Source organism: Entelurus aequoreus, linkage group LG08 (genome assembly GCF_033978785.1).
Source record: "Entelurus aequoreus isolate RoL-2023_Sb linkage group LG08, RoL_Eaeq_v1.1, whole genome shotgun sequence".
In the NCBI taxonomy this organism is placed as follows: Eukaryota; Metazoa; Chordata; class Actinopteri; order Syngnathiformes; family Syngnathidae; genus Entelurus; species Entelurus aequoreus.
This window is the reverse complement of record NC_084738.1, coordinates 27,477,805-27,491,421: the sequence shown is the minus strand read 5'-3', so window position 1 is coordinate 27,491,421 and position 13,617 is coordinate 27,477,805. Positions and strand designations below refer to the sequence as shown.

At 41.8% G+C, this 13,617-nt stretch overlaps 1 protein-coding gene across 1 annotated transcript; it reads right to left on the bottom strand.

Annotated features, from left to right (window-relative positions):
• Positions 1 to 376: 376 nt before the first annotated feature.
• On the bottom strand, positions 377 to 13,336 carry LOC133655043 (growth/differentiation factor 10-like). The gene is made up of 3 exons (XM_062054946.1): positions 12,932 to 13,336; positions 4,771 to 5,594; positions 377 to 751 (listed from the first exon to the last, which is right to left on the bottom strand). Exons 1-3 carry the CDS (start codon positions 13,215 to 13,217, stop codon positions 560 to 562), a joined length of 1,302 nt encoding a protein of 433 aa, XP_061910930.1. The 5' UTR covers positions 13,218 to 13,336; the 3' UTR covers positions 377 to 559.
• Positions 13,337 to 13,617: the final 281 nt, after the last annotated feature.

Sequence of the window (13,617 nt, the reverse complement as noted above, 5' to 3'; positions counted from 1 at the left end):
TGAATAGTTTCAGCAAGCACCATTGCTGCAGCCCCTGCAATGCTAAAAACGCACGGCAGGTGGCAGCAACACACAAGTTATTTCTTTGTGTTGCAGCTTGAGGCACAAACTCGCTGTAAAAATGCAGATATTAATAAACACACAATCATTACCTCTCATGCAGTAATAACTTTTTGTAGTTATATGGGAGGTGTTACATTATATATATATATATATATATATATATATATATATATATATATATATATATATATATATATATATATATATATATATATATATATATATATATATATATATATATATATATATATATATATATATATATATATATATATATATATATATATATATATATATATATATACGGTTAGTTAAGTACAAGCGGTAGAAAATGGATGGATGGATGGAAGTTGAAATGACGTAACTTAATGTTATGTGATTCAGTTTTTGACATCTCCAAAGCTTTCCAGGAGTCATAAAAATAAAATTCTTCTTGTCATCGCTGAACGGCAGTTTGTAGGAAGGAAAAAAAAAAAAAGATGGGTGATCTCGGCTCCTACCGGCAGGCACAGGTATCCACAGACATTCCCGGGTAAACCTTGAGGACCATATTCCTAGTGGGGTCCAGGAAAAGCACACTGAGAGGACTCATCTTTTCTGGTACGCAGCATGGTTCTGGAATACCCGGCACGATTCCCACAGCTTTGACGATGCTCTGGATGGTGGCGTGATTGGATGGACGTACCACCTTAGGGGGAGTAAGCAGGAAGAGGCTGTCAATGTCAAGTCATCATTAAATGACCCTGATATGTCAAAAGGCATTAATAAATCATGTTCTTTTCGAATACTTCTATAACTGATAACAGTGGTTCAGCCGGGATATGCTCATTTCAAAATTTCAAACTTGTTATTGTTTTCATTTTGATACCCCGCTCTCTACCGTTTGACCAATTAGAAGGTCCGTGAGTGTGTCACATCCAGGATGACAGTTACGCACCGCCCTCTTCGTCTAGCTACTGCCAATGGTAAAGTTACTAAACATGTCAGACCTTAGTAAATTTAAAAGGCGTTGTTACGATTCTCAACTTATTCATGACCAAGCCAGGAACAAAACGAGGATTTGTATCGGGGATGCCTTTGAAAGAGGGAGACAATTGAAAGGGGAGAAGATTTTTTCATCTGACGCAAAACTCTCTAATTTCCTCATTTACGTTTTCTTATTACTTGTAGTAAATGGAAATGGACATTCCGTATGTAAACTATTGTCCAATTCAGTCTATGACCTTGTCTAACAAAGCTAATATGTTCGCGCAACGAATGCTTAGTGTGATGGTGCATAGCTCCTAGTGTAATGCTTATCATGCTTGCCTGGTCAATGACATACAGGCTAACGGGGAAAATATATGCCCGGAAGCCTGTATGTCGATGTGTAGTCGAACTGACAGCGCAAAATATATTTTCGACAAATAAAACCTATGTCGATATGGGTAGTGTCAGTGCCTATTTCGTTCTCAATATGCTGATACGCTGAGGAAATGGGTTCCAACATTAGCAAGGCTGTCACAGCAATGTGAAACGTATGGAGACAGCCAAATCACATGATAAAATAATTCCTCATTCGTGTTTGCATATTGTGGACTACATGTACTAAGTTATATGGCAATCTGAAATGTTTGAAACAGTAGCCTATAAGCATACCTTGGTGAAATATCTCCTCTTTAGTTTTGGGCGTACATTAGGCTGCTAAGCATGCTCTACTTATTTTCACCAGTAAAACCATTGCTAGTGTTGGTTGTAGTTCGTTTTAGAGTTTATTTTCTGATAGTACTGACAATAACCATATGATTGCCATTTGTTATGATATTGTAGGCAGTTATGACGTACTTCTTCCTGAAATAGCCTAATTTCTGTGTAAAATGTGTTGGTGAGAGACTTGTTATTGACAAAACGCTTGTCTATTCAGCTATTATGGTCAAAGCACCTCAACCCCTAGTAGTTTAAAGTAGTTTAAAATTCCTTGGAGTAGCCCAGTCGATCGAGCTGAATTCGGCTGCGCATCTAGCAACCTCATTCAATGATGCAATTACACATTTGAATTACGAGCATCCCCGTAGTTGGCGTCGCAAATGTCACAGTGAACTCCGTAAAAATATAGCTAGATATGGACATGACTTGGTTTTTCTAACCATGGGACGGAACAAAGTGAGTACGAAGGACTGTGCTGAGAAGACAAAGTGGATGATATTCAGTGAATAAAAAAAAGAAATCATCAAAAACATGACTTAGTGGGTTGCTAACTTGGCAAAGCAATTTGAGCGTATCACTGCCAGTCTGCACCATACTGAAGCAGAATGAGTCTAAATATAATCTCTAAGCAGCAGACATTTATCACATGACAATTTTGAATAGCTGCTGATGGTGTGTTTGACGGAGAAGCAGCTGGAAAGAAATACAGTGGAAGTCCACTCTCCAAGGTAAATACTGTACATTATTATTACATTGTTTCATAACATCGCTATAGTTGTTAGTAGTACTCTCTATGGTCTAATTTTTTATAGAATATGTGAAAGTTAGTTTAAGAAAAATGCATTATACATTTTAAAATTGTGCTCTTTTTGGGGGCCAAGCACCAGTTTTATTGCTTTCAATAAATTGATTTGAGAGACAAGTGTTTTGAGTTAAAAGCTTAGTCACAAAACCAATTAGGCTTGATAGTCGTTTAATTAGTTTAATTAATCCATTTTCTATACTGCTTGTCCGCCGTGGGATGGCAAGTGACCTGGAGCCTATTATTATTATTATTATTATTATTATTATTATTTTTACATGAGTGTGACGGAGAAAATGTTACTTAAAAAGTGTTTAAAGGGGAACTGCACTTTTTTTTTTAAATGTTGCCCTACATCCACAATCCTTAGGTGAGACTAAAACACAAGTCTTTCTCTTTATTGCACGTTGTAAATAGGAAACAACGGCAAGTTCAAAACAGCTAACAATGCAGGTAATGTAAACATAATGTAATGTAAACATATTACATATATATTATATTTTATATTGCTACTACGGTACATTTTTAGTCTACTTTATACCTGCATTATCCTTTCCATCCTTACACTTTCCATCCTTTGTAACTGAGCTACTGTGTGGAACAATATCCCTTGTGGATCAACAAAGTTTGTCTAAGTCTAAGTAATGGGTTTCATCTATTTCCAAAAAAACATCCAAAAACCGCCAACAATGTAAGAGCTAACACCAAGGATCTACTTTTCTGGCGTTGTGAGACATCGGCTTGCACACACTCCTTCGGCTGAGGATTGACGCTTATTCTGTATTTACTAGCACAAGGAGAGCGCAAGCCCTGAAAGATGTAAACATCCCATTTGTCGGCATCCCAGTGAGAGCAGACATCGCAAGTTATTGTTTAATGTTCGTTAAGCAAACATGGTAAATGATAACGCTCAAAAAGTCAGCAAACATAAAAAGTGCTCTCTATGTTGTTGATGACATTGATTTTACACAGCACATTTCAACAAACGCTACCGTTGCTACGCTCTGTGAAATCAATATATATATATATCAGGGCTGTGAATCTTTGGGTGTCCCATGATTCGATTCAATATCGATTCTTGGGGTCACGATTCGATTCAAAATCGATTTTTTTTCAATTCAACGCGATTCTCGATTCAAAAACGATTTTTTTCCCCGATTCAAAACGATTCTCTATTCATTCAATACATAGGATTTCAGCAGGATCGACCCCAGTCTGCTGACATGCAAGCAGAGATTTTTGAAAAAAGCTTTTATAATTGTAAAGGACAATGTTTTATCAACTGATTGCAATTATGTAAATTTGTTTTAACTATTAAATGAACCAAAAATATGACTTATTTTATCTTTGTGAAAATATTGGACACAATGTGTTGTCAAGCTTATGAGATGCCATGCAAGTGTAAGCCACTGTGACACTATTGTTCTTTATTTTTTATTTTTATAAATGTCTAATGATAATGAGGGATTTTTAGTCACTGCTATGTTGAAATTGTAACTAATATTGATACTGTTGTTGATAATATTCATTTCTGTTTCACTACTTTTGGTTTTTTTCTGTGTCGTGTTTGTGTCTCCTCTCAATTGCTCTGTTTATTGCAGTTCTGAGTGTTGCTGGGTCGGGTTTGGTTTTGGAATTGGATTGCATTGTTATGGTATTGCTGTGTATTGTTTTGTTGGATTGATTAATTTAAAAAAAATAAAAATAAATTTAAATAAAATAAATAAATCCATTTAAAAAAAATGAGAATCGATTCTGAATCGCACAACGTGAGAATCGCGATTCGAATTTGAATCGATTTTTTCCCACACCCCTAATATATATATATATATATATATATATATATATATATATATATATATATATATATATATATATATATATATATATATATATATATATATATATATATATATATATATATATATATATATATATATATATATATGTGTGGAATAGATTGTATCCCTCTTACCTGTATTGTTAACCACCTCTTACTAGCAGTTTTTCACTATTTAGAATATGCAGATAAGAAAAAACGTGTTCTTAATGGGCAAAATTGCAAAAAAAAAGTGCAGTTTCCCTTTAAGTGTTTCTGATGAAGAGTGTGTCAATGGATTGTTATTGAGGAAATCCCAGGTCAACCAGCTTCCCACATCAGACTGTGTTGAACATTTTCACCGTGTTTAGCTCATTTCAGTTTGTCAAAAGGTGCTCACCTTAGGGATGGGGAATCCACAAGAACCAGCGCAGTAGTAGGCGTCAAATGACTTTGGCGCTAAAACCCACTCGCTCCATCCAATGTCAGCAAAGTCCACCCTGAGGTAGCGCCTTGAGCAAACCCTGGGCTCACTCCACTGTCTCCTCCTGGCCTTCTTCATTGTCCTCTCGTCAAAGCTCAGCACCTGCTGTTTGCCCAGGGCCTCCCGGTCCTCCTGGTGCTGCTTCCTTCCTGCTTTGGCTTTGGATTTGCCAGGGAAAAAAGTGCTTTGCCACAGTTTGTGGTTCTTTAAGGTGCCGAACTGGACCTCTGGTATGTCATTGGTTTGGATTTGGTGATGGAGCTCCCTTCGGATTCTTGAGGATGATGCGGTTGCATCTTCCTCCACTCTTAAAGGTTTGTACCTTTGGAGTGTGGCGGCCACGCTGTTGGGCTCATTTATGGCCTGGTCATCGGCGTAGAGGATTAAAAAAGGCATAATGTCCGAAGAGAGACGCTCGTGGTCGTTGGGACTCCTCTGTCGCATTCCTGCTAAAATGAAATCGGACTCCACCATGATGACCCGATCTTTGCCTTGTTGGACTACGCTTGTGACGTCCACTGACTGCCAGGCTCCTTTCTTAAAGGAGCTCAGAGTGGCGTTTCCCAGCAGATTGTTGGACAACAATTCATGGAAGAGGACCAGAGGATGACGGCGACGGGAACGCCACAGACGGTGGCATTGACGTGTGTAGAAGAAGTGGAAGGAGGCAGAGAGGATGACCTCAGAGTTTTGGATGGACGATAAATTGAACTGCAACATTTCTTTTCCGTGTGACGCTTCTGGGGGGGGGGGGGGGGGGGGGTGGAAAAGAGAGAAACATAACAGTTTGTTACTGTAGTGTATGCATATGTAGACATCAAGAAAACCCTCAATATGTTGTATTTCCACATGAACTGTTGCTCAACTCTCCACGCTACGTTTTTTTGTCCTTACCTCACTCGCATGACTTGCACTGAATGGAAACCGCTAGAAATGCACAGTAGTTGCTGATAAGTTCCAGAAACTTAAATATGTCATTATATATATATATAGAAAAAATAGCTTCTAACTTTGCCCAACTTCTGTACTTAAAGGGTGAAATTAAATTAGAGGCTATAGCTTGATTGAGGTTTGCAGCACTTGGTGTGGTCTTCTTCATCGTATGGGCAGCTGTTTTCCGGCACCCGGACCTGAGGCCGAGGGTCTATGCCTTTTACCACCCCAGGCCCGGGGGGCCCTCCCGTTCATATGTCAGGACACACAGAAGTGAGCCAGGTCACCGAGCAGTCATCCAGGTCCGCCAGGCCACGCAAACCATTAGGAGCACGATAAATCGGGCAACGCAGGATCACGTGGTCTGCTCCTCCGCGCCACACTCACACGTCGCGTTAGGTGCTAAGCCCCACTGGAACATGTTTGAGCGAAAGCGACCGACACCAGTTCGGAGGCGGTTAAGCCTCACCCAGGCCACTCGTGGTAGTGAGAGGCCTGGTATTGAGCCGGTGTCAGGTATGAAGTCACGGAGTCTGGAGGAGATGGTATGCTCCAGGTCCGTGCTCCATTTGTGATTCGCCCAGTGAGCCGCCCTGATGTTGTTGTCACTGCATTGCTGCAGGAGCTTCAGGGCGGCTGGTACCAGTGGGTCTCTGGAGGGGAGGCGGGGCGTTGGCTCTGAGGAGAGTGTGAGCCTTTCATGGAGCAGGTGGTTCTCATCCATGTTTGCCCGGCCCGCCAGAGTTGCTACAGCACCTTGGCGACGAAGCTCAGCGGGTTGGATGCCTGCTAAGATGGGCAGTAGCTCCACAGGGGTGGGGCGCAGGCATCCAGTGATAACACGCAAGGCTTCGTTGATCGGGACATCAAGTTGTTTAGAGTGAGCACTGCGCGCCCAGACAGGTGCGCAGTACTCAGCAGTTGAGTAGACCAGGGCAAGTGCTGCTGTTCGCAGAGTTCTTGCCCCGGCACCCCAACCGGACCCGACCAACCGTCTCAGCAGTGAGACGCGGGTGTTGAGTTTCTTGCGTGTTGCCAAGAGGTGTTTACGGAAAGTGAGCGACCTGTCCAGGGTGACCCCAAGGTATTTAGGGTCAGGACGAGGGTCTTCAGGTGTAGGACGAGGCCGGCATAGGGTAAGGGAAGCCCCATCCGGCTTCCGCACCTCGAACCTGATCTCACGATCCGCTTCCCAATTGTATAGGTGGAAAGCTTGTGTCACCGTCTTGGATTCGCTGAGCTTCAATCTCCAGTTATGGAGGTAAGCCACTAAAGTCTCCATGTCCTGGCTTAGAGTTCCCTCCAAGGCCTGCCAGTCCCTGTCGGAGTGCAGCAGCGCGAGATCGTCTGCGTATGCGAACCTCCGTGAGACTGTGGCAGGCAGGTCGTATGTATAGATGTTATACAGGAGGGGAGCCAGGACAGATCCCTGGGGGACGCCATTTTTCAGGCGCCGCAACCTGCTTTTATCTCCGTTACTGGTGGTGAGAGTAAAGCTGCGGTTCCAGACAAGCTCCATGATCATTTTGACCATGTGCCTGTCTGGAAGCAGGCGGAGAAGTTTGCAGGTGAGGCCGCGGTGCCAGACTGTGTCATAGGCAGCAGTCAGGTCTATGAAGACGGCACCGGCCTTCTTTTTCGCCTCAAAGCAGTCCTCGATGTCCTGGGTAAGGAGGGCGACCTGATCCACCGTGGACTTCCCACGTCGAAAACCCGCCTGCTCCCGGGGGAGGTGGGGGTCTATGATGGGCTCGACACGGGCGTGAATCAGGCGCTCGAGGACTTTAAAGGGGACGCAGAGCAACGAGATTGGTCTGTAGCTCGTTACGTCATCCTTTGGCTTGTTCGGCTTGGGGATAGCGACAACAGTGGCCCTTCTCCAAATCCTGGGGATCCGGAGTTGGCGCAGGCAAGAAGACAGGAAAACTCTCAGCCAGGACTTCATTGCAGGGGCAGCGTGGAGCACGAGTTCTGGGCAGATGTTGTCAGGCCCAGCAGACTTGCCTGGTTTGGTATACTGGAGGGCAGCTGTGAACTCCTCCGGTGAAAACTCACCGGAGATGTTACACTCGCTAGATGTTGTTGTCCTCCAGAGGTCTGCAGTTTCCTGGCGCACCGCCCGGGAAAAATCTCGATTTATCCCGGTATATGCCCCGTTTTTCACAACCTGTGCTGCAATAGCATTTGCGGTAACGGGGCATGTTCGGGGTGCGCGCTCAGACCTACCAGTCAAGTTGTTCAAAGTGCTCCACGCGATACGGCTAGTGTGCGAGAAGTCGATGGAGTGGACTGCCTCTTTCCAGCGCTGGTGCCTCTTCCTTCCAAGAGTGGAAAGAAGGGCAGTGGCTGAATTGTTAGCCTCCGGGCCATAGGGAGCCCGGAGGAAGGCGCTGTAGAGGGTCTCGCACTCGCCATCCCAGCATGGTTTGTAGTTCTTACTTGGTGTGGTTGTACACATATACGTCAGAAAAGATAAGACATCAGACTGGCTACTTTTTACATTTTTACTCGCAGTATCGATACCAGCACTCAACGGTATTTTTGTGTGTTTATGTGTTAATAAACGTTAATTTGTGTAATGATCAAATCAAGTGTTTTAATGTAACATTTAACAGATAACTGCAGTTAATGTTACATTGAAAACATTGTTTACTCAACTTAACTCAGTCAAGTCATGTCGTTGCTTTGACTGAGTTAAGTTGGGTCAACCTAGTGTCAAGTATATTGCACTTCAAAACATTCAGTCTGTTGACTCAAGAAAGATACTTCACAAGTTGGCTGAATTCCCTTGATCAAGTTCCTACAACTGCAAATCTTGGTAAATGGTCTGTATAGCGCAGCTGAGATGATACGCAAAGTGCTTTACATTAAACACCACATTCATCCATTCACACACACATTCACACACTGAGCTCTCCAGCTGGTATCGAACCATTAACCTTTTGATTACAAGAGGCCCATTCCACCCACTGAGTCATGGAATATATATAATAAACTTATTGACTTGACTCAAGTTTCTGTGTCATGTATTGTTCACTGGAAAACATTAATTAAGAGTACTAAAAAATATGTTGGTTGAACTTATTTGATCAGATTTTCAAAGTTCAACACTGCGTGTGGCGTCACATTGCGGGCCCACCTTGACTTACTTTCTTAAGTTAACTGAACTTACTATTATGGGTTTCCAGCATGTTTTTCCGAGTTGAAGTTGCCATAACTCTTCATGCTGAGTTATGATGGACAATTTTTTCTGTCACCTTGACAATAATAGTCCATCTAACTAAAAGCCAAAACCACTTTTAACACTTCTGAGTCTCATTCGCAAATATTTTACAGTAGAGGGAGTAGTCTTTGCCATTAAGCTAAGTGTAGTACACAAAGTGTTTAAACTTTAAGTATTGTACTTATTACACAGCAGCTGTTTGATTGTAACATACATTTCAGTTGTAGTTTTCGTTACCAAATTTGGAGGTGTTGAAATCGACATTTAAAATTGATTTTGCTAATCAGTAGCATGTCTAAAGCAAATCCAATGTAAATTAGCATTGAGCTAGCGTATTTTGAAAATTGGAGCCTTACTGTAAGTTGTTGCGTTTTCTATAAGGCATACTTTCTTTCTTGGGATTGAACATTGCAACATTACCTAGAGACAGTCCGACTGAGTCCACACTGAGTGCCGCTTGAGTACTTGTTTTCTCACTAAGTGTTTTGGCCGGCTGAGTCTGCAACCGTACGTGGCGTCATATACATGATATATGGAATCTACTTAAATCTAGTTACATTTTATATGTAAAAAAATGGATAAAATAGCGATTCTTGGAGATGCACACTGTAGACAAACACAGCTCATTAGCATTAAAGCTGCAGACACACTTTACATTGTGACCTTGTGTCATATGAGTAATTCCGCTAAATCACCTGGAACTAGGGCTGCAATGATTAATCAATTAACTCGATTATTTTTTTTTCTAAAACAGCTAAATCGATCAATTTCATGGAGTGCCCGGAACTTTAAAGATGCAAAAATGATTTTCAATGGAGTGCACATGAGACCGGTGTTGTGTGGGTGCCGTGATTTGTGTGGCATTTTTATTTTTTTTTATATTTGATGAATGCACACGTTAGAAATGCAATTTCAATGTTAATGTACATTTATTAAATTAAAAGAATGAATGTTATGGGAAGCAGAAAAATAAATGTTTATTTCAACTATTTTTGCTATTTTACGACTATTTTGACTAAAATATGCATTGAGGATATAAAGTGTGGTTTATCTGATTACTCGATGAATCGAACAAACTAATCGATAAATTGCTCAATTTCTAGAAAAATCGATAGCCGCAGCCCCACTTGGAACATAAACATTGTCTGCGTTTAACAGTTTTACAGCACGAGGAAATACTTATGAGAAAACAGCTCCGTCAAGGTTTATTTTGTGCCCGCCTGCATGCAATAATAGCCTCTTGTCTAACACCTCTACTTTTATGGCTACTGCAGGCAAACCCACTAACAAAGACTTAAAAAGCCCCATTCTTCACAACACTGACATGCATGAAGATGTAGCGCTTAATTGTGGGTGGATTTATTCAACAATAGTTATTTTGTGGTAGCAGTTTGCAATATACAAAACCCCAAACCAGTGAAGTTGGCACGTTCTGTAAATCGTAAATAAAAACAAAATACAATGATTTGCAAATCCTTTTCAACCTATATTCAATTAAATAGACTGCAAAGACAAGATATTTAATGTTTGAACTGAGAAACTTATTTTTTTATTAACTTAGAATTTAATGGCAGCAACACATTGCAAAAAAGTTGGCACAGGGGCATTTTTACCACCGTGTTACATGGCCTTTCCTGTTAACAACACTCAGTAAACGTTTGGGAACTGAGGAGACCAATTTTTGAAGCTTTTAAGGTGGAATTATTTCCCATTCTTGCTTGACGTACAGCTTAAGTCGGGGGTCCTCACTGGTTTTGGGTTTTGTAGAACTGCACTGCACGTTGCATAACATTTTAATATGAATATACAAGATCACCAAACTCCTTTTTATTACAAAACAGGCCATCTTCTTTTGTTGACTCTACTATTACACATGTGTTATCTTGGTACCCTAACACAGCAAGTGGACATACATGCATATGGGGTAAAATAAGTTGTGCTTCTTCCTACATGTTGAATCTGACATGTTGTTTAATTCAACACATTTAAAATAAAATAAACCGCACGCTTACACAACAACACAACCATAACATTACTGCAACGACACACAAATGACACACGATCCAACGTCTGTCAGTATGATCAAAGTTTATAAATCTGGTGTATTGGATTTTTGTACTTCATAAAATGTATTTTTGAGGATGAAATGTGTCAAACAAAAATTAAATTAGTGGATGACTCACATAAAACCCTTTAAAGATCATATAGTCTATTAAAGCATCATAGTATGTTGTTTGGCGTTAGCTTAGTTTTTTAGGATTCAATTTTATTATAATTTATTTATTTAATTTATTATTAATTTATTCTTTTCATCCACATTTTTATGTCTTAATTGTATTTTAGCTCTACCTTGTTGTCTTGGTTTCTGTGCCTTTCAGTATGTCTTGGTGCTCTACGAATAAAGTTGGATTGAATGGATCGTTTCCAGTCCTCTATATGCCATTTTTCAGCAACGCAACGTAGTAGCTGCACCACTTCTCAACGGATTGACCCGCCATCGATGGACAAAACGATTATCTCGCTCATGTCGGGCGTGCCATTACTCTTGTCGAGGTTCTAAAATATTCTGCAATCGCAGAAAAGCAACAATACCACCAAACCAACATGGCTACTGTACAGCAAACAGAGTGCGAACTATCTGTGTACGCAAGGGCCTACATCATCAATCAATGTTTACTTATATAGCCCTAAATCACGAGTGTCTCAAAGGGCTGCACAAACCACAACAACATCCTCGGCTCAGATCCCACATCAGGGCAAGGAAAAACTCAACCCAATGGGACAATGAGAAACCTTGGAGGGGACCGCAGATGTGGGGACCCTCCCCCCGCTGGGGAACCGGTGCAATGGACGTCGAGTGGATCTAGCATAATATTGTAAGAGTCCAGTCCATACTGGATCTAACATAGTGTGAGAGTCCAGTCCATAGTGGATCTAGTTAATAGTGTGAGAGTCCAGTCCATAGTGGATCTATCCTAATATTGTAAGAGTCCAGTCCATAGTGGATCTAACATAATAGTGTGAGAGTCCAGTCCATAGTGGATCTAGTTAATAGTGTGAGAGTCCAGTCCATAGTGGATCTAACATAATAGTGTGAGAGTCCAGTCCATAGTGGATCTAGTTAATAGTGTGAGAGTCCAGTCCATAGTGGTGCCAGCAGGAGACCACAAAAAGCAGATACAAGCAAAAATATCAAACAATACAATGGAATCTAGCCCTATACGTTCTCAAAAAAAAGATTTGCCTAGTGGTTAGAGTGTCCGCCCTGAGATCGGTAGGTCGTGAGTTCAAACCCCGGCCGAGTCATACCAAAGACTATAAAAATGGGACCCATTACCTCCCTGCTTGGCACTTAGCATCAAGGGTTGGAATTGGGGGTTAAATCACCAAAAATGATTCCCGGGCGAGGCGACCGCTGCTGCTCACTGCTCCCCTCACCTCCCAGGGGGTGATCAAGGGTCAAATGCAGAGAATAAATTCGCCACACCTCGTGTGTGTGTGACAATCATTGGTACTTTAACTTTTTAACTTTAATTATCTGTCAGTTGCGTTCCCAGAAACGTCAAACTATCGGGTACTCCAGACCTCATTCTACAACTTGAAAAAAACACAGAGAGCTACAACTTCTTTTTGCGTGGCTAAGTCAAGGAAATTAGTATCAAGACTCTCCCGGATAAATCATGCATTGTTTTTGTTTGGGTATAAGGTTGCATTTCATGATATAACTTAGAGCAGGGAGCACGTTGCTATGATATGCTGCGATCACTTAGTCGGCATTTTTCCAGACACAACTTATCATCAGCACTTCCATGCAGCAGATTCCAATGCATCATTTTAAATCCATCCATTTTATACCGCTTGTCCCGTAAATGGCGCCATTAATTTGATGGTGTCAGCAGTAAATGTGCAGTGAGGACTCACTCGGGACAGCTGTGAAGCTTCTCACGGTGTTCCCCTCGTTGTGGCTGCGTGGGTCCTTGCTGTATCTCTCGTAGACTTGCAGCATGCTGACGGTGGCCATGGTTGCGTGCGTAAAGACGCGCTGCTCCGGCGCAGAGTGGCCGCTCGGACGCACGGCGGCACCTCGCACGTCCACGGACATTTTACTCCAAGTGCTCTGCAGGAGCATCAACACATGCAGCGTGTGCATGAACCACTTTGCCATGGCTGATGTGGAGGGGAAAGTTTCCATCGGACAAAAAAACATCAACAACAGCGCACACTGAGTGGGTGCTACAGTATATCCACGTTAGGTAGTCCGCATTTGTGTGCAGATGTTGTTGCAGTGGGAGGAGAATGCAGAAGTTGTGCTGCTAAATGGCAGAAGGTGACAGACAGCCTCCCCAGTCTTAAAGTGCTCCAAATCAGCAGTGATGTGGGCTTTAAGGGTGGCTGCACAGTGTGCAGTGCCCACGCACAAATAGAACATGCACGCCCACGTCTACGCAGCTGGCCTTTCAACCAGGGTGGGTCCTTATTTCCTCATGGTTTGTGGTCAGTGGGTTAAGAAAAAAAAAAAAAAAAAAAAAAGAGAAAAGATCAAGTATAGGAAATTGCATACACTAAAATTAGAAACTGCAAATTGAGTCGAGGCAACTCAGCCTGGT

What these genes read in the sequence shown, in the direction of transcription:
- LOC133655043 (XM_062054946.1), bottom strand. Translation starts at nt 13,217, where the DNA reads ATGTTTTTTTGTCCGATGGAAACTTTCCCCTCCACATCAGCCATGGCA. An exon ending in AAGCTTCACAGCTGTCCCGA is followed by an intron (nt 5,595 to 12,931) that starts GTGAGTCCTCAC and finishes CCCCCCCCCCAG; the next exon opens with AAGCGTCACACGGAAAAGAA. An exon ending in GTGGATTCCCCATCCCTAAG is followed by an intron (nt 752 to 4,770) that starts GTGAGCACCTTT and finishes ACTCCCCCTAAG; the next exon opens with GTGGTACGTCCATCCAATCA.